Source organism: Phyllostomus discolor, chromosome 6 (genome assembly GCF_004126475.2).
Source record: "Phyllostomus discolor isolate MPI-MPIP mPhyDis1 chromosome 6, mPhyDis1.pri.v3, whole genome shotgun sequence".
Lineage (NCBI taxonomy): Eukaryota > Metazoa > Chordata > Mammalia > Chiroptera > Phyllostomidae > Phyllostomus > Phyllostomus discolor.
In genome coordinates, this window is record NC_040908.2 from 21559637 (window position 1) to 21584721 (window position 25085).

General features: G+C 38.1%; 2 protein-coding genes across 12 annotated transcripts in view; one reads left to right on the forward strand and one right to left on the reverse strand.

Annotated features, from left to right (window-relative positions):
* The window catches only part of HEATR5B (HEAT repeat containing 5B), an 80419-nt gene extending 55334 nt beyond the window's left edge, over positions 1-25085 (reverse strand). For 2 of the 4 annotated variants that reach the window (XM_036027858.1, XM_036027857.1), the window contains exons 1-8: positions 15629-15729; positions 14669-14816; positions 10876-11087; positions 8167-8275; positions 6473-6622; positions 3774-3945; positions 2173-2330; positions 984-1233 (exon numbers count right to left, since the gene is read on the reverse strand). In XM_036027858.1, the coding sequence (XP_035883751.1) occupies positions 984-1233; positions 2173-2330; positions 3774-3945; positions 6473-6622; positions 8167-8275; positions 10876-11087; positions 14669-14794 (1177 nt within the window). In that variant the 5' untranslated portion in view covers positions 14795-14816; positions 15629-15729. Of the gene's footprint in view, positions 1-983; positions 1234-2172; positions 2331-3773; positions 3946-6472; positions 6623-8166; positions 8276-10875; positions 11088-14668; positions 14817-15628; positions 15730-25080 lie in introns of those variants that run through there. The other 2 variants (XM_036027856.1, XM_028514504.2) reach the window with 2 other exon arrangements.
* Positions 15823-24753, forward strand: GPATCH11 (G-patch domain containing 11). 8 transcript variants are annotated; one of them, XM_036027861.1, is made up of 11 exons: positions 15823-15927; positions 17284-17364; positions 18764-18936; positions 19260-19331; positions 19881-20107; positions 20888-20929; positions 21595-21715; positions 21846-21936; positions 22771-22887; positions 23826-23907; positions 24515-24753. In XM_036027861.1, exons 4-11 carry the CDS (start codon positions 19285-19287, stop codon positions 24568-24570), a joined length of 783 nt encoding a protein of 260 aa, XP_035883754.1. In that variant the 5' UTR covers positions 15823-15927; positions 17284-17364; positions 18764-18936; positions 19260-19284; the 3' UTR covers positions 24571-24753. The 8 variants fall into 8 exon arrangements, with proteins under 8 accessions (XP_035883754.1, XP_035883755.1, XP_035883759.1 ...); XM_036027862.1 differs by having other exon boundaries at positions 18764-18913; XM_036027864.1 differs by having other exon boundaries at positions 15834-15927; positions 17304-17364.

Sequence of the window (25085 nt, forward strand, 5' to 3'; positions counted from 1 at the left end):
CAAGTACTGTAATATATTGGTATCATAGTATTGTCAAACTGCTGACCAGAATATGGATTTATAAAGAAAGTGGCTTTAGAACTTCTGACTAGAATGTTTCTCAAAGTCCCCATTAGCTTTGTGCCCTCTCCCCTCACCTTTTAACTTCTACCCAACTTGATATATATTTAAGATAATACAGCTGTACATCCCTTTTCAAATTACTAACTGAGAATACATACTGCCTCATAAATTACAGATATATATGGCACTGTATTTGATTGTTTTTAGGATTTTTTAATCAAATGGCTAATCTATATCCTTAAGATTAATAACTCAAATGATAGTATAACTTTCTTCCTCTTTTTGCATTCATTATGAATTAATATACTACAAAGTTTATAATATAGAATAATAGAATACAACAGATTGTACTCTACATACATTAGAATACATTATGTACTCTAATTAAATACCTCTTTTTTGTAAGATAGTCCCGGACTTAAAATACATGAACTCTTTGATTGCTAGTCTATAAGCTGCCTGAAAAGCAGTTATCTGTATCTGGTTCACTATTTTACTATCACCATTTGGCAGTGTTTCTGGAACTAAAACATTTCTTCAGTGAACCAATGTACAAATATATTTTAGGCTGTAAACCTAGGATGTATTGCCAGTTAACATATCTAAAGACTTATATACCTCATTAATTTAAACACCCTTTAATTCACAATTTATAATTTTCAGTTAGCCCTGTACATTTTAAAAATGATTTGCTAAGTAAGGTATAAACAACAAAAACTATAACTAAACTACTTGTAAATTTATTCACTAAAAGTTTATGTTCCTTTAATATCAAATAAGAGTACTCGACAAAAATGACTATCAAAACACTGCCTGAAATAAAAAGTATAAACTAATCAGATCTGTTAGTATCTATTGAGAATAACAATAAAGAACTAAATGACTATTAGCGTCAACAGCATTATTACATCAGTCCTTACCTACTGCTTTCATTTGTTTTCCAATAGCTTGGCAAATTTCTTTGGCAGCTGCAATCTGGGCTTTTTCACCCAGCAAACTGCCCACAGTAGCCCTCAGAATAAAGGAGACACACCGTCTTGAGTACACAGCCTCTACATGCGTTTGCGTTGCCCGAGGGTGGGAAACCAGATCCAGCACGTGGGACAAGAATGTAGCAAAGCTACGCTCCAACCACTGACCACCCAGTGTTGTGACAAAAACAACATATGCCTATAAACAGATTAAGGTACGACTTAATGTATACAAATAAATGTATATAACTGAACTGAAATGACAGATAAAGCAACCACAGAAATAAGTGATAATAGCATGCAAATGAATTATATTCAAGATTACAATAGAGAAAATTTAAATAATGAGACCTTTTTAGTATTTCTAGCATAGGAATTACTGGTAGAATTATCTTTGACTTAAAAGTATTTAAGACAATAGCTTCATGAAGAACAGAGAGTATAAAGGAGAAAAGCTGAATCCATCCTGGTTATGAAGAATAAGAAAAATATAGACATAGAGCTACAAATCACTTGCTTTTGACTTTAAGATAAAAATGGTTACTTCTGTTTACACTCACTTCAGGAATAAGAAATAATTGAAATGCTTTCGACTAAAATCACAAAGAAACATTTCATCTTATTAGGCATTAATTATTAGATCATAATTATAGCATCTTATTTGGTATTAATTACTACTCTAAAATTATAATTCCAGGTCAGATTTACTTTCAGAATTACATTGGTGATTAATCCAATTGGTGATTATGGGAAGCCAAAATATTAAACAATACTTTTAGCTACAGGATCATTGAACAAAATTAAAATCTAAATGCCTCCAGCTACATAAATAACATTTCAATTACAACTGAATTATTTCACATCTGATTTTCTAAAAAGTAAGTTTTGAAAAAATTGTTAGATATTTATATAATCATAGTACACGCAGGCTTATTTATATATCACTAAGTATCTACCTTTCCAGCAAGCATGTAATTTGAAGTTTAAATGTAATTCATTCATTTGATAAAAGAAATGTTTTTGAAATAAATCAGACAATATCAAAAAATCTTTGTGTGCACTATTACTTAGTAAGAGTGTTCTGTGAATTTCTGTAAGTGTTAAGAACAGAATTCTTTCATAAGTATGTATTACAAACCTGTGTGACTCCAACCCTCACTTCGCGATTCACAGACCCTCCGACCTTTAACATTTCTCCTCCACTCTTTAAGAAGCCTGACCCTCCACGTAGAAATCCTGTGGCCATGAGTTCTAAGACTTCATCAAAAGTTGCTCGCTTCACATTCTGGCGCATTACTTTCAGGAAAAAAAGTAAATGTATAAATAAATATACTTTGTTATTAGTTAAATAATATTTTCTAATAATCCAGCTTTAAAATTCAAGTAATTACATTTTAGCATACCTCAATTACCACAAAGGAGAAAAGGTCATTTAATTTTCCTATTATTTTAAAATTTACAATGTACTTGTAAAAATAAATTCAGTTTGTAGCAGAAATGCTACGAAGAACAGAGGAAACTAGCAATTAAAGTCAGCTCACTAAACCTATGACAAAAGTCTAGTAACGATGTAACCTGGATATGTGTGACACGACAAGGACAGAGCATGCCCCCAGCAGATGCTGCTCCCTGACCACAGACAGCCTCGTTCTCAAAGCTGAAGCAGACATGAAGAGACTCTGTTAAGGCCATGCTTCCTCTACAACAGTTACCGATGCATTACAAAGTCACTAACTACAACCGACTTGCCATCCCTAGCATACAGGTTCACATTTTATGAAGTTCTTTCACATGCGATAGGAAACAGAATCTTCACAAGAATTCCATGGGAGAGACATAAAGCTCACGACCAATTATGTAGGCTTTAGAATTTGACTGCCTGGGTTTTAATTGCAGCTCTGACACTTAATATCAATACTTAGTAGAACACAAATTATGCAACCTCTCTAAACTTCAATTTTCTTGTTTATAAAATGGGAATAACAACAGTACTTACAATTCATAGGGCATTTGTGAAGATTAAATAAACAATTCCGTTATGTGCTTAAATCAATGTCTGGCACACAGCACTTAATACATGTTACCTGTCATCATCTTATTCACAGATTGAAATAATTATTATTAAAGATGAAGAAGACAAAGCTGGGGGTTTCACAGCTAATAAAGCTAGGAGTTAGGACTTGGCTCCAGAACACCTGATTCTCCTTCTGCCAGGCAGAGATGGAGTAGCGGTGGGGACAAGAGCAGAGCCGGTCTGCTCAGCGTGCACCCACTCTGTCCCCGAAGCCTATGAAACTGTGAGGCACAGGAGAAGTCACATGAAAAGTCATTGCTGCCTCTGATTCTGCTTACAATCATAGTAAAGGAACAAATGAAAACCGATACTATGCTACAAATGGGGACCCAGTCATCAGAGATTTAAAGTAAGAAAGCATATAAAGTGCCAGATTCCAATCCCTTGAACATAATACAAAATCTCTCATAAATATTACTGGCTTATATGTCTAATGTACTTGCTACATAGTATCTTGTACATTATCATCATAAAAAAATGTCTTGACTATATCAAGAAAAATGTCATTTGGGTACTTTAATTTTATGAAGAAGTAGACAACTACCTAACAATTTAAATCCTTCAAAGTGATTTGCCTGTAAGTAGTAACCCATTTAGACGGAACCATTCCATATACTTTCAACTGTCTGTTACAGTCTAGATCAGGGGGTGGCAAACAATGGTACCTGTTGCTTGTTTTGGCATCAATGCCGTAGCCATGACTGTCCCTAAGAGTTTAGACACTGCCACTCGTACTCCATAGTTTGAGTTTTCCAAAGCCTTAAAGCAGAGAGTGGCTATGTTTTCCAGTTCAGCAGTCCACATGAACACAGCTTCATTCTGTAGTTCGAGTAGACACTGTAATTTAAAAAAAAGAAAAGTAAATTAAATCCTAAAACTTACACTTCCACAGATGGAGTAAAAAGAACCAGATTTATTCTCCTGAAAGAATCAAACTACATCTGACAAAATATATGAAACCACAGTTTTGAAGACATTGAACATCAGGAGTTATAAAGGATAGTGATCCTTAGATCAGTGGAACACAACAGAGAGCCCAGAAATAAACCTAAGACTCTACGGTCGATTAGTATTTGACAAAGCAGGCATGAGCATACAATGGGGTAAAGATAGCCTCTTCAACGAACGGTGTTGGCATTAATGGTGAAGGACTGAATGTCTTCCCCTAGGGATCTGGAACAAGAAATGATGTCTGTCCTCATGTTTTCTATTCAATACTGTACTGAAGGATCCAGCCAGTCAGTGGAATAAGAAAAGAAATATAAATAAAAGGTATCCAGATTGGAAAAGAGTTAAAACTGTCTTTATTCATACAAAACATGATTATCTACATAGACCATCTGACAGACTCTGTTAAAAAATCTGATCAGTTTAGCAAGGTTGGTGAATATAAGATCAATGTTCAAAAACCAACTGTTTTACTATATGTTACTAATAAACCATTAGAAATTTTTTAAAGTTTTATTTTTCCATTTATTTATCTATCTATCTATTTATTTATGTATAGGGAGAAGGGAAAGAGAAAGAGAAGGAGAAAAGCATCAATGTGTGGCTGCCCCTCGGACACCCCTTAACTAGGGACCTGGCCCACAACCCAGGCACGTGCCCCGACTGGGAACTGAACCAGCAACCCTTTGGTTTGCAGCCCACGCTCAGTCCACTGAGCTACACCAGCCAGGGTGAAATTTCAGAAAGTTTTAAATCAATACTATTTAAAATAGTATAAAAATATGAAATACTTAAGGATAAATCTCACAAAAGATATACAAAACCTGTACACTGAAAACCACAAAATGTTGCTAAGGGAAATCAAAGAAGACCTAAATGAATGAGAGATATGTCATGGGTTGGAAGACAATACTGTAAGCTGTCAACTTTCTGTAAATTGAGCTATATTTTCAATTCAACCTGAATCAAAATCCCAGGATGCTATTTTTATAGAAATTGGTAAGTTAAAATTCATATGGAAATGCAAAGGATCTAGAATAACCAAAAGTATTTTGAGAAAGAAAAAGTTGGAGAGCTGATACCGCTGGATTTAAGACCTATTGTAAAGTTACAATAATCAAGAAAGTGTTACTGACATCAAGATACATAATGACACATAATAAAGATCTAAAAATAGACCTGCATTTATACGAACAACAGATTTGCAACAAACGTGGAAAGGCAAGTCATGAAGCAAAGATCGTCTTTTCAACATTGTACTAGAATAGGGAATATCCACATGCAAAAAAAGAACTGATTCATAACTTACATTATATAAAAATTAACTCAATAAATAATATATTGATTATAAAACTTTAAGAAGGAAACACAGGTGAAGCTGTGGGTTAGGGAAAGTTTTCTTAGTAACAACACCAAAAATAATCTGATAAAATGAACTTTAACAAAATTCAAAACTTCTCTGTTTAGAAAGGCATAATTTAGAGAGTGAAAAGACAAGCTGTAGACTGGGAGAAAATATTTGCAAATAATGTATCTGATACAGGAAAATATAAAGAACCTATAATGTACCCTTCAAAACTTAATAATTAGAAAACAATTCAATAAAACAATGTATAAAAGTTTTTAATAGTCTCTGCATCAAAGAAGATATTGATGGTATATAAGCCTCTAAAAATATGCTCATCATTAGTCATTAGGGAGGTGCAAATTAAAGCCACAATGAGATACCTGTACATACCTATAAGGGCTAGAATTAGAATGACTAGAATACCAAATGTTGGTGAGGATGAGGGGAAATTGGAATGGTACAAGTATTTCAGAAAATAACTGACAATTTTCTAAAAGTTAAACATAAATCTACAATACAATCTAGCCATTCTACTCCTAGATATTTACTCATGTGAAATAAAAAGCATGCATCCATACAAAAACTTGTAACAGCTTTTTTTGTAATAGTTCAAACTAGAAGCAACCCAAATGTCTATTATAGGTGAAGGAATAAACAAATTGTGAAATATAATGAAATACTACTTAGCAATAAAAAACAATAAACTATTAAATAAACATGTGTCAACATAGATGTATTTCAAAATAAGTATGCTAAGTATTTAGCTTTCGTATTTAGCTCCAGTACAAGTCACTGCAGCCCTGTAAGAAGTGGGATTTTCATTAGTCATTGTTCAGGTTAATAACACTTTTCTCATTTTCAGAAATCAATTTATATTTGTGCAGGACACTTTTGGCTAGGAAACCTTAATTTTCAAGACTCCCTCCAAAAAAGAGCACATACTACATGATTCCATTTATACTGAATGAAATGAAAATAATATATGGGGATAAAAGGTGTGCCACCATACTTTAACACTTTAAAAGAATAGGCAGAATACAGAGCATGATCAACGGGTCTAGTACCAACCTTGGCAACTGCACAGCGAACCGCCATCGACCTGTCAGTCAAGAGGGACCTGGCATTCTTGTAAATATCACGATGAGAAGAAGCGGCTGCACCACCCAGTCCGTTTAGAACTTTCTGTAGACTCATTAAGATTTCACTTCGCCCTTGAGACTAGACTCAAACATAAAGAAAACTTAAAAACTATGCTGTAAAGCAAATTCTACGTTTAAACAACAACATACCAAACACAAAAGTTCTCTGGGCCTAATGCTCTTACTCTAAATTGTACATAGTAAGTAATAAAAAAAAAATTAAGTATTCTAGAGAGTACCTGAAAGGAAAAAATAATTACTAAGTTCAATTAAATAGTATCTTTCTGAGAAAGGTTACAACAAGTAACCTGATGTTGTTTCCATGACCTGTTGAAGTAAAATATAATGAAAATATAAAGACAAAATCAAAAGGCTTAGTATGAGATCTCAAGGATCGAAACTTTCAGAATGTGAAAGGTTAGGTAAAAAGCAGTTAAGAAGTAATGTAAACCATCTAAAAGATAAGGAAAACATCCAACACATTTAAAAATTTTGTCACAGATATGCCAGGACCTCATTTTCTTGTGAGGAATTCAAACTCACTTTCATACTCTTACATGCTTGATTCACGTTTCTAGTGTTTTTACTCAAACACATATCTCTTTCACCAAACTGTAAGCTAATTGCTGGCAGGGACCTCGTCTTATTTATCTTTATATGTCTAATGCCTGACAATATCTCTTTAACTCTTATTTAATAAATAAACAAATAGACAAAGAGTTCCCAGAGCTCTTTAGCTTTTGTAGATAAGGGAATTAAGACTATGAGAGTCCAGGGCTTAGTCTGTTTTGAGCAACTTCCAGTTGACAAGGAATTTTCAGAAGCAATAACAAACTGACCTGACAAAACAGAACTAGTTTTGCTTGATATTAGCTGCTGTGGATCGAATAGCATCCCCCCGCCCAAAAGATTAGTTCGAGTCCTAAGTGCAATTACCTGTTGGCATGATTTTATTTGGAAATAGGTCTTTGTAGATGAAATCAAGTAAAGATGAGTTCATATTGGATTAGGGTTGACCCTAATCCAATAACCGGTATCCTCAGAAGAAGACTTTGGACACAGAACACAGGTGCAAAGGGACAGCACCATGTGACAAGGGAAGAAAAGAACGGAGGCACCTACAAACCAAAGAATACCAAGGAATGCCCAGGACTGCCAGTAACCACTAGAGGCTAAGAAGGCAAGCAAAGATTCTTCCCAAGGGGCTTCTGAGGGAGCATGGCCCTGCCGGCACCTTGATTTCAGGCTTCTAGCCTCCAGACCCGTGAGACAATACATTTCTGTTGTTTGAACCACCCAGACTGTGGTAATTTATTATGGCAACCCTAGAAAACTAATACATTAATAGCTATAGTACAAAAAATAAAATGGTAATGCAAAAACATTATAAGGCTAAATAAAAAATGATAGGTACACTTTTTCTTTGTCAAAGAAAAGCATTCTTTTCCCATTCCCTAAAAGATGAGGTAATATCCATTTTAAAAAGGGGCAAGAATTTCCTTTTTTGCAAGTAATTTTAAATCACCTCCCTGCTAAGCAGTGTAAGGCAAACATATGTTTTTACATGACATTTAACTCCTGCCACTAGCAGAACATGTAAATAATATTTGTAGTAAAACTTACCTCTGCACTTTTCAGAGATTTCAAAAGATTATTTACTGTTTCTGGAAATGCACTGCCTAGCATTCTCCCCATTTTTTCATAAAATGCCCCAATACAAGTCACTGCAGCCCTGTAAGAAGTAGGATTTTCATTAGTCACTGTTCAGGTTAATAATACTTTCCTCATTTTCAGAAATCAATTTATATTTATGCAGGACAATTTTGGCTAGAAGACCTTCATTTTCAACTTTAAAAAACACCTCATTTATTCTTTATAATTACAACAAATACTACGGGTTAATCAAATTGTATTCTTGTTAGGAGAACAAATATATATTTACATAATGAATTATACCCATCCTTTGGAAAGAAACCCAAGCTTTCCTTTTATGAAGACTTCTCAAATTATGCCAAGCCACAAAGATCCCTCTCTTCTCTCATTATATATATGTCCACCACTCATTTTTGACAAAATTATATTGTTTACTGTACTGTGACTTGACCATTTTATTCAGCTATTTCTTATCCTGCCAATGGAAATGTAAATCTTGAAACAGGAAATTTATCATAATTTTTGTATTGCTACTTAATATAAAAATAATAGTAAACAATTACTTGCAAAATTTAATCTAAATGGCTTTATGGGACATTTGGCTGCCTAGAAGAAGAAATGTAACAGCACCCTATCTCTTCAGGAAGGGGGAGACCACCCAACCGTCACTCATGTAAACAGTAAACACGTGAATAACTGTGAGTTTAGCTTAGAGGGCAGAGCAGAACATAGAGGTGAAGAGCGTATACACGGGAGTCTGGCAGACGGGTGCCGAAATCCTGGAGCTTGCCACCCAGCAGCTATGTGTCCTCAGTGAGTCATTCTGAGGTAGAGAGAAACTTAGCTCACTATCATACGTGTAAGAGACGGTAAAATCAGGGAATTGACCATCACCTCTTGACTCCAAATCCTATGGTTTTTTCAATACTCTCCAGGCTGATTACAAAGCTAAAGATGGCCAGAATATACTAGGAAATTCCTAAATAGAGACCATTAATCCACTGAAAACACATACAAATGATATGTAATATGTAATAAACTCTACTTAAGCAGAACTACAAAATCACTACAAAATATTTGCGGATTTGCTAAGGGGTAGAGAACTAAATCATCAAAATCATCAACATAGTCAAACTCCAAAATAAACTGGAAAGCACTAATATGCCCTAATCTCTTCTAAAACTTTTGAGGTCTACATCTATCTCAAGCAACACTGAATTTGATCAGGACTTATGTACGCCGTTGAAAACAGGCCAAAGACTCAGTGTTCAGAATAAGTTCCCCATTTCCTCTGTAAGCCACTACGCTGGCCCTGGCCGCTTGAATGTTGGCACTCTCCTGTTCTATCCTTGGCACCTTCTGTCCTCAAACAGTAGTGCCCTCTTCCTAGGTGAATTTACCCACACCAAAGGGGTCAGCCTCGTCCCAAATTGCCACTCTCTGCTCACCAAAACTACATTCTCAACTCAGTTCTCTAAAATCCAGACCAGGATTTTCACTTCCTACTATGCGGTCACTCAGCTATTCCCACTAATACTCCAAAATCAGCACCCCCAGAAATGAACTCATCTTCCCCTCACAACTTGTTTCCTCCACTATGTTGTGTCTTTCTGAAAAGTACTGTAAATAAGGTATAATATTGGTTTCCAATGAGAAGTTTCTTTAGAGAGTAGGTAGGCAAACTACAGCCTGCAGACTAAATCTGGCCCATCATCCAGTCTACCACCTGTTTTTTAAATGACGTTTTATAAGAACACAGCCGTACTCATTTATTTGCATACTGTCTGTGGCAGAGGTGAGTAGTTTTGACAGAGATGTATAGTCCACAAAGCCAAAAATATTTACTACCTGGCCCTTTTCACAGTTCGGCTGATCCCTGGCCTATCACAGCCATCTTCCCCTCTTCCTATCTTTACCCCTTATTAACTTCCCCATTTCCTTCCTTGATGGTTGACCTACTTTGGCTGATGCTTCTCTGAGTGGTGTTCCTCGACAATGCTCTTCCCTCACGGCACAGCTAAGCTTATTTAGGTGTTATTCTTCTCCCACGGCACTCCTCCTGGTACTGTAACTTGCGTTTATTTAACTCTTTCACAGAATGTGTCCCAATAGCCATTATCTTTAAGACTTGCTCCAAAAATGTCTGCCCTTGACCCAAACCACAAGCATGGGCTAGGAGCTGGGTTAAGCTCTTGATCTAGGGGTCAGCAAACTTGCAGGCAAAATGGTACTCAACTCTGCCATTCTGTCATTATAGCACAAAAGCAGCTACTTCCTAAATGAACAGACATGTCTGCATCCCAACAAAACTTTATTTACAAAAGAGGTAGCAGGATTTGGCCTGTGGGCTATAGTTTGCCCATTCCTGCCTCAATCCCATCACCTGGAGATTCTTTATGTTTGTTTCCATCCCAGCCCAGAATATTATCTCCATCCAAATTTACCAAAACACCCCAATGCAAACTGCTGACATTATACCAATCCTCTGTAGTTTGCTGAAAGTCCCAGTGGCAATGGAGCCAATGCTGAAAGAAAACCCCTTCCCAGACCTGCTTGGGGAACTTTTATTGTCAGCAGCATGCCTCAGGTCCAATCTACCTGGAGGTCTTTAAAATCAACAGCCTCTTCTTAAGACAAGTTACACAAAAAATGTTCAACGGTCAATCTCAAAGTACTCACAATTTTGTTGGTAAATAGGCTGCAGTGTCATCTTTACTTCTGATAATGTCATTACATTTTTCAAGTGTTTGAAAAACAGTGAAAGTATCCCCAATGCTATAGAGGGCTGCAAGATTTTTAGCTAACAATTTTCGCGTAGGTGGTCCAGGTGAACTGCTTATTAATCCAGTTAATTGTTCAACAAGTTTTTTCTGTTTTTCCTTAACATCAGTCTATTATAAAAGAAAATAAAGAACACCAGTTTTTTTTCTTTTTTTTCCTTTTTAAATTTAATCTTTATTGTATTTTTTCCATTACCATTTATAGCCTCCTCCCCCCCAGCAGTCACCACACTGTTGTCATATCCATGAGTGCTTTTTCCTTTTTGCTCAATCCTTCCACCCTCTAAACCCCGCCCTCTGCCCCCAACTAGCTGTCATCTGCTCTCCATCTACAGGGTCCAGCAGCAGTAAGGCTTGCTTGAGTATGGTTGGTAGGGTAATAATAATGGGTGTAATAATTCATAGTTTTAATTTGAACATTTCACCTAAATGTCATATGGTATGCTTGAGTGTGATATCATCACGTTACAGAATTACATGCTTATGACTTTATAATAAAAAGAGGGCGTTATTTGTGCCAGACCCTGTATGAGTCTGTCTCTGTCCAGTTTTTTTCTTGTATGTACTTTTGTTGCCTTTTAGTCAAAATAAAGATAGTTAAGGTACTCTAATAATTCAAATCTATATTACTTTAGGCATAAAACCATAAATGAAAATTTTCAAGATGAGTTCAGTAAGAAATGAATCATTCATTGCTACATCAAATAGTCTCCTTCATTCCCCTCCATAGCCAAAAGTTAGTTGCCAATGAAAGTGGCTACTCCTGACTCAAGTTTTCATGCCAACCCACTAAGAAATAAACCATAGTCCAAGGACATAACATATTGGGCACACGGACAACTGATGTCTTAGAACCCAGATAAGCTCTCCTTGAAAAGCAAAGTCAGTAGTCCAAAACATTATAGGTCAGTGAAGGAAATCAAAAGAAACTCTGAAGGAGCCCTAGGAAAACAGAAAAAATACTCAGATCTACCCATAATCAATACTAAAAATCCATTCATTCATTCAATGTATATTCTGCATTTATATGCCATGCCCTATTCTAGGCATGAATATTCTAGGCAACAGTGAACACAACAGACCAAGTCTATGCCCTCATGAATTTACATGCTAGAGAGGAGACACAGAATTCGCCAACTAAATGAATAAATAGTGAGCTTACTACCTTAAGCTGATTAGTGAGGAAAGGCCTCTCTAAAAAGAGGTAAATGTGTGAGATATGCAAATATCTCAGAGGGGAATATTCCACACAGAGGGAGCTGTGTAAAGGCATGGAGGGAGCATGTTTAACATGCTTGAAGACAGTGAGAAGGCCATTTAGGCTGGAGCAGAATAAGAGACAGGATGTAGCAAGAGATGAAATTAGAAGAGAAGGGACTTGATTGTGCCATATTTTATTCTGAGGGCTTGAAGCAGAGGAAGGAAGTGATCTAAATGTTTTAGCAGGCTCATTCTGACCACTGAGCTAAGAATACTTTACAAGGTACGTATCAGAAGCACAGTGAGCACTTAGGAAGCTTTTGCAATAATCCAGATAAGAGATGAGGATGGTAACAATGATGAAAAGTAATTTAATTCTGGTTATATTTAGTGGATAGATTCACTAATGAATATGATGAGTAAGAGAGTAGTCAAGAGTGCCTATAAGGTTTATGACCTGCACAATGAGAAGGCTGGAATGGGCATTTCCTGAAATGGAGAGCATTGGGGAAAGGACAGGTTTGGAAGGGGGAAGTCAAGAATTCAGTTTTGAACATGTTAACTTTGATAGCCAAGTTGATAACATGTTGTTTAGATAGCCAAGATAAAGCGGTAGAGTGTCTCACGGTATATCTTGGAGTCATTACTGTATAGATTGTAGTAAAAATCTAAAATTAGATATCACTCTAAGAGTAAGTATAGATTTTTAAAATAAATTTTTATTTCATTTTTTAAAGATTTTTACTTATTTACTTTTAGACAGAGGGAAGGAAGGGAGAAAGACAGGGAGAGAAACATCAATGTGTGGTTGCCTCTCGTGCACCCCCTATTGGGGACCTGGCCCACACAACCCAGGCATATGCCCCAACAGGGAATCGAACCAGCAACCCTTTGGTTTGCAGGCCAGTGCTCAATCCACTGAATTACACCAGCCAGGGCTTTATAGATAGATTTTTTTTAAAAAGAAAAAGAAGGCTGCCCAGGACTGAGAAACAACTAACAAATGGGAATGAGGAATAACTAGTGAAGTAGGAAAAGAACTAAAAACAAATGGTGTTTTGGAAACCACAAATAGGATGCAATGTGCATACACAGTAACAATAAAAATCAATTGTTTAATTTGAATGGAGGGTGTATAGATGTTCCTATTATTATGCTTCATAACTTAGATAACTTTGTATATATTCTTTTGTATTTCTCATTTTCACAACAAAATAAAAAATATCCAAGTGTTTCAGGTAGAAGATCAACTATGTCCATTAATACAGAATACTGACCCATTGGTTTGGGCAATTTGAGATACTAATGACTGGACAAGAGCTGTTCAGTGAAGTAGAGGCAACAAATGCCCAACTGGAGGGGGTTTAAGAGAAAATAGGAACGTCTAGTTAAAGAAGCCTTACTAAAAGGCCTTCTTTAAAACTAAAGGGCAACCCCCAAAAAGGCAAAAGTCCACAAGAATAAAGAAAGAGGAAAAGAATCAATGCAAAATATAGAAGTCAAGTGTCCCCAACAGGAAAAGCTGAGAAAAGACCCAATTTACAACAAAAAAATCCTCTAAAAGCTCATGTTGTCTGTTGTTGCTGTTTCGAGGCTCTAGGCATGTATGGGAAAGCTATGTCTAGAAGTGGAGGGAAAGATTGAGACTCTAAGAAGCTGTAAGACTCCCTATCTCCCTCCTCTGTGTTCTGGACTTACAGAGCCCAGGCACAGCTGTGCGCTGGGAAATGGCACTGAGAACATGGGGATTGAGTGCAAGTTTACATACTGAATGTATAGGTTCCCAGCCGTCTCCCTCAGTTCCTAGAACCTGAACAACTAGTCACACACCCTAGAACACGAGAGTAGAACAGTCTCCTCTGGGGAATGAATAGCCAAAAAAACCCTATGGAACTAGCATCAAGGGGTCCTCAAAGAACTAGACTAGCCTACGATGAAGTGCAGTTAACAAACTTCACCCCACCCAGAAAACATTTTTACTACTCACTCTTATATTAAGTAGACAACCAAAGAGCATCAGATGTGTGAGGAAAGCATCTAATTTTAAAGACAGAAAATAAAACACACAGATAATGAAAAGCCACACAAAGATAATGAAATAGACTATGCAGGATGAAGAAAACAGAAGGAAAGCCTATTATTAACTCCTTAGAGAGACGAATGAAGACATCGGGATTGCTACACAACACCGAGGGACCACCCGAAGCTGGAGATGCTGTATTTAAAGTGACAGCAGTCATAGAGTCATGTTGTCCTCCAGTCACACTCAGCTGTCCAGGTACAGACATGAATAAGGTAACAAGGTGGATTTAAAGGAGGTTTGGGTTTTGCCACAGAATAAAATGGTACAGAAAGAAATTCCTATTACAGTGTAATATTCTCAAGATCCGTAACTGGCCCACAACCTTTCCAAAAATGCTTTCTCACAAATCATGAACACATAATATTCTTGACTGTGTTAACTGGAGGGGGGAAAAAAAGTAATACCATACCTTGTTGGCAGCAACCAAGACTTTATCAAGAAATCGCAACCATTCGAAGATAAAAACTGGCCTCTTTGCTTCAGTGATTTGAGCCAAAGCTTCTTCGTTTAGCAATAAACTGTGGGCTAACTCCATTACTGAAGTTTTAAATTCACACCTTAAAGTAAAAAATTAAAAAAATACTCGTATGTTAAAAGTCCAGCATAATGATTGTAACCACGAAGAAATGAAATCAAGCTTTACTGCTCATTTCATCTGAAGGAAACATTTGATGCAGAACCTGAGAACTAAATTTTAAACAGGAGTGCAAAACAGTGAAAGAAAGCAATGATTCGTGAGGAAGAATAATGGGGTAAAAGATTGAAATAAACATTGCAAATGAGGCATTTTTTTTCCAGAAAAAAAAAATATGCCTAGCAGAAACACATGTCATTAACCCATTCCATAAGTTGGAAAACTGAAGCAGCAAGATCAAACGCCAGCCCGGCCTGACAACCCAGTCTCCTTTTTTCTTGTCCACTGCTGGGTGCACAGCACCCTTACCCCTCCCCTGCTGCACCTTGCCTGGGAGTATATCAAAACGTCCCAGCAGGAAGATCCCACACTGGAAGTCCCCCAGAGTCTTCCTACAACAAGGAGGTGGGGACAGTCAGGTTCCCCCGGCCAAAGCTTCAGGGACATCCGCGGGCAGTCCCAGAACGCAGGCAGCAGAGGCTGCACGCGCTGCAGATCTGGGTTAACACGACTCCTCTGAAGTCCATGGCACAGCGCAGGGTCTGGGGAAAATGAAGCAGGCCGCCACAGACCTCGGTAGTCACTCGGGCTGTCAACCCCTGGAGGCGCGGGCTCGGAATCGAGTCCGGCGTTGGAAAAAGGAAAAAGTTCTTTACGAATTCGAATTTCCTCCCGGGCCAGGGGAGTGTGTGCACGTCAATGTGCTGGCTTTGCCGGCAGATAAGGCGGCCTCACCTCCTAGTCTGGCAGGGGCCGATCAGCTGAGCTCCAGCCCCAAGCAGCCACCAAGGTACCCGGATGCCCCGCCTCCCGCACTCCGGCTAGCAGGAAACGGGAGGAGAGCGCGTGCGCAGAAGGTTGACATCGCGCAAGCGCACTAACCACGGCCTCCCAGCCCCTCCTGCCGCAAGTTTCCCCTAAACTGCACTCGGAAACTCTGGTACGGGAAGGCGTGCTGACGTTCTGCGCAGGTCGGTGAGCACCTGAGCAGCGCGCACTGTAGTCAGCTGGCCCGGGGCTAGCAGAGCTGCCAGGTAAGGGGCTGGAGGCAACGGATAGGATGATAAAGGGCAGTGATCTGTGTGCTGGTCGTCACACCATCACCCACATTCCCACCCGAAGTGGTCGCGTACGTGAGACGCTTTCGGTCGGGAGGGACGCGAGAGGGTAGGGATCAGTGGTCCCTGATGGGAGTGTTTGAGACTGAGGCATTTTTTTGTCACCTTTCTGCTGTACATCTAACTACATGGCCCCCATCTCTCCATTAGGTTGTGTAGTCGGACCCTCGGTGTGTCTGAAGCAGCACTCTTGTTGCTACCTCCCTGCCCTCTCTTTGCCAAAACCAAAACAAACTCTGCAACTACCCCTCTCAAAAACATTCTTTCAGGTAATCACGCCAACAGCCTTGACGTAATCCTTTACATCACCCCCAATCCATCAGCAAATCTTCAAAATAGCTCTACCTACAAAATATATCCAGAGCGTGACCAGTTTTTACCACTTCCACTGCTGTCACTGTGCTCCAAACCACTGTCATCTCTGCCTGGTTCTCCCCTTGTGAAGTTTATCATTGTGCTTGATGGGAATGGGGGATGCTGAGGTATATTGTACCCATAGAAAGGGAGCTTTAAATAGGGGTTACCGATTCTTTTTAAAGATCTGCCTAGCACTTTGGAGTCTAATGGGTCCCTTAAAAATAATCGAATCCCATTTGCAGTAGCAGGAGCCCTGAGGCCTGCATTCTTTGTCATGTTGAGCGAGTCATTTAGCCATACTGGGTCTTAATTTCTCCAACTAGTAAGCAGGACTAACTGTATTCTTGCCTTGTAGAGTTTTTAATGATGATAAAATGGGTTCGTAAATGTGTGATACACTGGGTAAGGGCTAAGTCGTTATGTGTAAAAACACTGTTACTACAAATGAAGAGTCTGGTGAATGATCACAAATGCTGAATATAATCTTCCACATTTTTAACTTATTATACTATAATAAAAAGAAAAGTAGGCGAAACTAAACTGTAATGTTTAAAGATGCACAAGTGGATGATGAAACTGTGCAGAAAAGGAGGTGACTAGGAGTACAGTTGAATAGGGGACAAAAAGGGCCAATGAGGTTCTGCCTCCTGATGTGAGTGGTGGTTTGTATTATCTTTTACTGTATAATAAATTATCCCAAATTCAGCAGCTCGAATAACTATAACCATTTCTTATATCGCAGTTTCTCTGGATCACAAAATTGTTACTAGTTTAGCTTAGCTCAGACTTTTGTAAGAAGTTGTAGTGAAGATGCCAGCCCAGGCTGAGTCATTTCAAGGCCAGACTGGCACTAGAGGGTCCATTTCCAAAGTAGCTCCCTCATGTAGCTCTCATATTTGTGCTGGTTGTCAACAGGAAGCCTCTGTCCTTCCCAGGTGGACCTCTCCATAGAGCTGGTTAAGTGTCTTCACTACATGACAGCTGACTTCCTTCAGAGTGAGTACTTACTAGTTCTAACTAGTGTCTTTTGTGACCAAGCATCATACTCCATCATGGCCACAATATCCTATTGGATACACAGGTCAGTTCTGTTTCCGGTGAAAGGAGACTACACAAGGACATTGAAAACCAAGAGGCAGGAATCTTTGGGGACCACCTTGGAGGCTACCACCCGATTATACGAGTATTTGCCTCATAATAATTCATTAAGCTGTACATTTTTGTGTGGTTTTCTGTATTGATGATATATTTACACCAAAAAAAAAATCAGACATGACAACACAGGGGAAATGTATTTATTATTACAAATATTATTAAAGACCCTTTTTCCCCTTGTTACTGAACATCAAGAATTGATGATGTTTGGGACACAGTTGTGTAGACATTGAGCACATAGGGGACTTACCTTTGTGGTTTATAGCCCAGTTGGGAAGACAAACATTAAAAACTAGGACAGTAATATTTTTTTTATCCTGTGGAATTGTTCAGACTCTTCGTTGCAGTTGACAGAATCCCCACTCCCACAGGCTTAAGTAATGAGGAAATTTATTAGCCTCTGTAGCTCGGAAGATTCATAGGTCACGGCATCAAATAAAGAGCTACAGAAATCATGGTGTTGGGACCTATGTTGGAAACTCATTGCTTTTAGGCCTGTTTTCTCTATCCAGCTTCATTCTGCAGGACAGCATCTCTCCATATGGCCAAGAAGAGGGCCGTCTGCAGCCCAGCTTCACCTACTTCTAGTTCAGAAACCCCAGTGAAGAGAGTTTTCCCCCCACAATCCACATATTCATATCATGTGAGGAAAGAGAGGTTTCTTTGCCCTCTTAGGTCCTGTGTTATGGGGGTGTGAAGTACCATAATTAGCTGTTTTATGCTCAAGAAACCTATGGAGATTGTCGCCCTCCTCTCGAGAACAAGGTGGAGGCCAAAGGGCTGGGTTCCCAAAGGAAAACATTAACATCTCCTGGGAGCCTGTTAGAAATGCGTAACCTCTGGCTCCAGCTCAGGATCAGACTCTGCCTTTTAAGATCCTGGTGCAATTCACATATGCAATAAAGTTTGAGATGCACTTTTCTGGATAATTATTTTACCCATTTACGGACCAGTAATTAAAACATGATTTGGCTGTATTGGATGCGGACTCTCCTCAAAAATGTTTTCATATAGGTGAGGTGTTAACTCTATGACGTTCCAAATGAGCAGCTAATATAAAATGCTGTAGAGGCCCAGTTTTTGCAACCTGAGCCTAGGACGAAGAAAACATCAGCAGTACATTCAGAGGGCAATGAGAAGCCTGTGTGGCTCCAATAATGAATCCTAAAGAGAGTCAGGGGTCAGATTATGGAGGGCGTCTGCTACAGTGTTAAAGCGACTGGTTCTCCTCTGCCTATAGGGCAAAGTTTATTGAAGGATTTGAAACAGTAAGTAAAATGACCTGACTTTCATTTTTAAAACACTGTGGTGGAGAGGGTGGAGAGGATGGGTTGGAAGAGGAGAAGCCAAAGGCAGTAAGACCAATTAGGAAGCAGGTGGAATAGCTCCGGTGAGAAAAATACCTGAACTAAGGTAGTGGCCACAACTATAGGGGAAAATGCCTCTGAGGGGTGTTATAGAGGAGGAAGTGACAGAGGTTTCTAAGAGGTCGGGAATGGGGAGATGGTAGTGACTTTAATTTGGAAATACAGGGGATGAAGGAAATTTGGGATAGAGGAGAATGAGTTGGAGGGATTGTTGAGTTTGAGAGCTCCACACAGCAAGTTGTCAAAAGGTCCCGTGGATGTGGAGTAGAGCACTGGATAATGTTCATGGCTGGAGATACAGAAAGGTTTATTTCCATTTTGGTAAACTAAAAAAGGAGTAACTGTTACTTTGTCCTCTTTGAATTGCAGATACTTTTGTCACACGAAGTTGAACATGGCAGAAGAGGAGGACTATATGTCTGATTCCTTCATTAATGTCCAGTAAGTAAGTGTGAACACTTCATGTAATGATACGTATAAGGCATTAATGTAGACTCTTAAGCAGTGACATTGACTTTAAATCTGAGGGTGGAAAGTTAGTCTGACCGCTTTAGGGGAATCCTGTCCTCATGTCTACGCGGAGACACTACGAGCCTCTTCCCTTTTAGTGCTAAGCATTTTACTTCTGTCCTTGATTCTTTTTATTTCCCCTCCTCCAAGGAGCTTTACTTTTTTCCTTTATTTCATCTTATTGTCTCTTTTAGCTACTATTCACCTTTGCCCTTTATTGTCGCCAAACACCTTAGAAAAATTAGTTGAAACTTACTTTTTTCCAATTTCTTCAACTGTGTGCTTTCTTTAGTTTTCTACAATCTGGCAACAACTATCATCATTTTTACTAAAACAGCTATTCTCGGAAGTCACTGATGTGTTCTAATATAGATGATAACAAAGATGATGAGAGAGGTAGCACTGAAATATGAGTAAGTACCAGAGTCATGGGAAAACTTCACATACTCATCTAAAACAACCTTTTCCTTTATTCTTCAGAGAAGATGTTAGACCAGGATTGCCAATGCTGAGGCAAATTCGAGAAGCCCGTCGAAAAGAAGAAAAGCAGCAAGAAGCTAATCTGAAAAATAGGCAGAAGAGTTTAAAAGAGGAAGAACAAGAAAGACGTGACATTGGGTTGAAGAACGCACTAGGCTGTGAAAACAAAGGGTTTGCTTTGCTCCAGAAGATGGGATATAAAAGTGGTCAGGCCCTTGGCAAGAGTGGTAAGTCACATCCAGAAATAAAAAGGTTTTCTTACCATCAGATGGTGTCCATGAATACCAGAGATGTCTCTTTAATCTTACTCATCTACACAAAAATTAAAACTTAAACTTCTTAGTCTATTACGTGCTAACAAGCTTTATGGAGAACTTTCACCTTTCCACACCTACTGTAGACAATGCTGGGTGTCAGCCCAGCTCGAAGGCACTAAAGACTGGGATGGACAAAGCTCACGTGGAGGCCACAGCTAAGTGTGCTGACAAGAGAAGGGTTGAGGAGCACAGTGGCAGAAGGGTAGTGAAGAGACATTGAGGACAATGTCAGGACCCTGTCCTGTTTGCTCTGTACCTGTAGCAGCTGCCTGAGTGACCGCTCTGCCCGTTGGAGACTCTCCGTTCTCACCTCTCTTAGGAAGTGAGACTGTTTATTAAGATACAAAGGCCATATATTTAAAGTACTTTCTGTAAGCGTTTCTTCTCTTTATTCCTTTTTATTGTAATTGCTTTGATCTTCATCTGGCAAGCCTGTCACTGTCTTGGATGTTTGATATCAGGCTTTCACATCTTAAAGCCCTACCTTAAGGTGACATAGGAGGCTGTGGGTCAGCCTTATTGAGGACTGGGATCAAAAGGCAGTAATTGATTTAGCATACTGATGTTCAGATTTCAGTTTGAATATTATTGAAACAAGAGGGAATCTGTGTCAAACATTGTAAAGTTGCACACTGTGCTTGTGTTTTGAAGAATTTCTGAAGTAGTTTGTGTTCTGTTCTCTTTGTTTAGGAGATGGTATTGTTGAACCAATTCCTCTCAATGTCAAAACAGGTATGTTATTATTTTTAGGGATACTTACCAGTAATGATATGCTTATGCTTATATCTAACACATACATTTGCTTAATAAATATTTTTATAGTAGTGCTGTTACAGTTCTTACCATAGGAAGCCCTCATTAAAATGTTTCTTTGTTAAACTTCTAAACTAAAAATAAAAAAGTTTTAGTACAAAATAAAATTTAAATCATAAAAATATAGGAGAAAATTGTTGTAACCATTAAAAATGCAAAGGTATTTTTATTGGTTGAAATGCTCTAAAAGTATTCTGAGACAAAATTATCCACTAAAAGTTTTTCTTAAATATCAGGGGGATCACTTTGTTAAGTATATGATTGTCTGACCATTATGCTATACACCTAAAACAAATACAAATTAATACTGAATGTGTACTGTAATTAAAAATAAAATTTAAAATAAATAAATGTTTTTCTTAATACTTTGTATGAATGAAAGAAAATATATGTGTTATTTGTTTACCATATTTATGTGTTTGAGGTTTAAAAAAATCTCTAGTGTTCTCTCCTGTCATTCTTGTCAAATGATTTTGAGTGATTGTACTCACATTACAATTGCCTTTAATTTGTAAATATTTATGTTGTCATGTTTTGAAATATAAAGTCAGTAAGTTTCTTATCAGAGTTGTCTGTCTGGACAGGAAAAAGTGGCATTGGGCATGAGGCATTATTAAAACGAAAAGCAGAGGAAAAGCTAGAAAGCTACAGGAGAAAGATTCACATGAAAAACCAAGCTGAAGAAAACGCTGCAGAACAGTTTCGGTAAAACTTCGTATTGGAGCTGCTTTTGGTTCCATGTTTTCATCAGTGTGGTGTGTTTTCTGGTGCTCGGCCACGTAAAGTGGATAAAGAGAGTACAGAACTGTAATGTACTGTTATTTCTTTCCATTAGAATGAGACTTAAAAATAAGCAGGATGAAATGAAGCTGGAAGGAGATCTGAGAAGAAGCCAGCGGGCCTGTCAACAGCTGGATACTCAGAAGGCAAGCCTGCTACCTGCTTTCGGTTTGGTGGTGACGTGTTTTGGCACCCAGGATGGTTTGCCGTGTATTTATATTTTTAAAAGCCAAACCAAACAAAACACTCCAAGTGTGGTATACCTAGTCTTCTACTGATTAAAGCTTTTACTCACTGTGTACTACTGATCTATGATAATTGATACAATGATGACTTGTTTATGGCAGGAACCTGAATAGTCTGAATTATCCAATAAGGGTTAAGTAGCATTTTTACATTTAATTGTTCTCTGCTCATTTGAATATCAATTACTCAGGGCTACTATGTGTGAAAACTCTATTCCCCAGAATATCTGACTAGCCAGAATAGCCAGTTTTCAGTCCCTATTCAGCTCCTCATGTGTCTCTAAGTAGTAAGATCATGGTAGAATACCATATATTTCAGACCTGAATGACTTTTATTTTTTTATTTTACTGGTTCAAAATAAAATGACTTCATTTAATGAAATTTCTATCATCTTTAAATAGATTGCTAGAAGTAATCTCCCATTTTTCTGTATTTCTCTAGCACTTTGTTTTGAATGTATGTCATGACTCTTAAGATTTTCTAGCTTATATGTATTATTTTATACCCATTAAACTATTTATGATATAGCTTATTTTCCCTAGTAGACCGTCAGCAGCTTGGAGACAATATTCTAATTGGGTTTTGTATCCCCAGAGTTCATAATACAGTGCTTCAGTCTTGATGCTGCACTCAGTAAATATTTAATTGAAAGAATGAATTCATGTTGACATGAACACACAGGTGATAGTCTTGTGTTTAGCTATGTTTAATTGGAAATAATTCTACACTTTCAGAATATTCAGGTTCCCAGGGAGGCCTGGTACTGGCTGAAGCTTGAAGAGGAGGCTGAAGAAGAGGAAAAGGAAGAAGACGAACAAGATGAAGATGAATATGACAGTGAAGATTTAAGTGTATGTTTTGATACCATTTCCTTGATCGGGGTGTCTCACAATTGGCACTGTTAAGATTGTAAGCTGGTACTTGTTTGTCATGGGGTGCTGGCCTGTGCATTGTAAGATCTCTCGCAGAACCCCAGGCCTTCCGCAGCCAGCTGCTTCCTGTACTTGCCCCTTGTGACAACCAAAAATATCTCCAGAAATTGTTAAGTGTACTGTGAGGGGAAGAATCATGCCCAGTTGAGAACTACGACATCTTAAGTTTATATCCCCAAACCAAAACTTCATATAATTTTTCCCTTTAGCCTCAGTTTACCCCCTCACCTCTGCCAGACGATGAATTAGCTGCACATGTAAATTATTTTCATTTCTACTTTGTTTCCTGATAAACTTGTGGAAGTGATCCACAAGGTAATGAGTACCTCTCTCACTCACCCATAAACAAGACAAAACCAAAAAAACCCTCAGTTCTAAGGAAGTGGAGATGATTCAAGAAATAAATACACTGCGTGCACATTTCTGTGGTTACACGTATACAAGCATTTGTAGGGCACATTCAACATTGGGAAGACCTGCGTTCCACCTAAATGGGAGACCACTGGTGAGAACGTCAGTGGCACAGGGGGGCAGTGTTTACCCTCGTCCCACTGGAGACGGTAGATCCTTTGAAAACAGAGATGGTTTCTAAGGATCCTGGCCTAATAGAGCAGCTAAATTCTATTTTCTGAATGTTAACAAGTGGTCCATGTTGTGTCTGGGTGACTTGTGAAACTATCAGGGTAGCTGGTACACTGGGACACATTCTAAAATAATTCTGCTTTTGGCATTCTCCTAAGGGCTGAGAGTGTAGTGGAAGAGGTGTGGCCCTGGGCTAATTCAGCACGATCCAAGAGGCAAGAAAACCAAGATTCTGTTCTACGTGAACCACTAATGTGCTTGTGTCCCGTATCTAGGTACTGGACAAATTACAAATATTGACTAGTTATTTAAGAGAAGAACATCTATATTGTATTTGGTGTGGAACAGCCTATGAAGGTAAGAAAATACTTTAAACTATTTAAAAATATTGAATACAAATGCTCTTTGATTTTTAACTTTATTTTTTTATAAAAGTCACGTTTTCCATAAATAATGGAAATGTCTTATTCTATCCAAATGGTAACGTGGAATCAATATCTTAAAGAAATAGTAGATATAGAAATAATTGAGGCCTTATTAAAAGTGTTTTTAACTTTTCAGAAACTGAACATGTGGAAGGGGATTTTTCAGTGTTTTATTTCAAAAGAAAGAATTCTGAATCACTTCAGGATGATAATTTTTTTCATGCTTTATTTTCAAAGAGCCTTTAGTTGCAGGTAGTTGAAAAATATACTAAATTTTTAATTAGATAGAATATTGCTCCCGAACCATAAACATCAGCATGTTGAAATCCACTCCATTTTTTTTAAATGTAAGAAAGAAATGGAGGACTTTGTACTTGAGAGTGAAGACTTTTCAGTTGTTTCTTTAAAATCACCTCCCAGTGTGTTTAACAATAAGTAGCAAACGCAGCTAAAAAATTTGTGTTACACGGAAATAATTTTCTAGAATAGTTTACTGTACATGTTGTATTGATCCTTTCTGTCCCTCATGTAAATTACAGATAAAGAAGACCTGTCTTCAAATTGCCCGGGACCAACCTCTGCAGATCATGACTAAGATTATTCTCAATAAAGTAGAAATTTGGAAAATGCTGTTGCTGTTGTTTCCTAGTCAGTTGAGCAGTTAGAATTCCCAGCTTTTTTTATGCCTTTTTGTTTTGTTTTGTTCCTTGTGTACTTTAGTAGTTTGTACTTCAGAATGTAAATTGTTCACTGATTTCAATAAAGTAATGGAATGCTATTTCAAAACACAAGTATTATAGACATGGGCCACTACAATTTATGATTCTATTTTGATGCTTAGGAAGTTTGAAGACATCAACAAATAACTCTCTTCCTTCCCTCTTCACTTCGGAACAAATTGAGAACACAAGGGAGTCAGAGAGATACTAAAATGCCATCTTTATGGTCAGTGACACTGAAACAGAGAGCAAGGATGACTTGTTCTCCAGCCAGGCTCCCTGACCGGAGGGGACAGCCGACCCCTGCCTCGCAGGGACGCAGCCTGTCTTTGCATTCTGAGGCCAGTTAGCTTTCTAGGTGATAGAGCCTTCAGGGACTGGGCAACCTGCT

What these genes read in the sequence shown, in the direction of transcription:
- GPATCH11 (XM_036027861.1), top strand. Translation starts at nt 19,285, where the DNA reads ATGGCAGAAGAGGAGGACTATATGTCTGATTCCTTCATTAATGTCCA. An exon ending in ATGACAGTGAAGATTTAAGT is followed by an intron (nt 22,888 to 23,825) that starts GTATGTTTTGAT and finishes TCCCGTATCTAG; the next exon opens with GTACTGGACAAATTACAAAT. An exon ending in GTGTGGAACAGCCTATGAAG is followed by an intron (nt 23,908 to 24,514) that starts GTAAGAAAATAC and finishes TGTAAATTACAG; the next exon opens with ATAAAGAAGACCTGTCTTCA.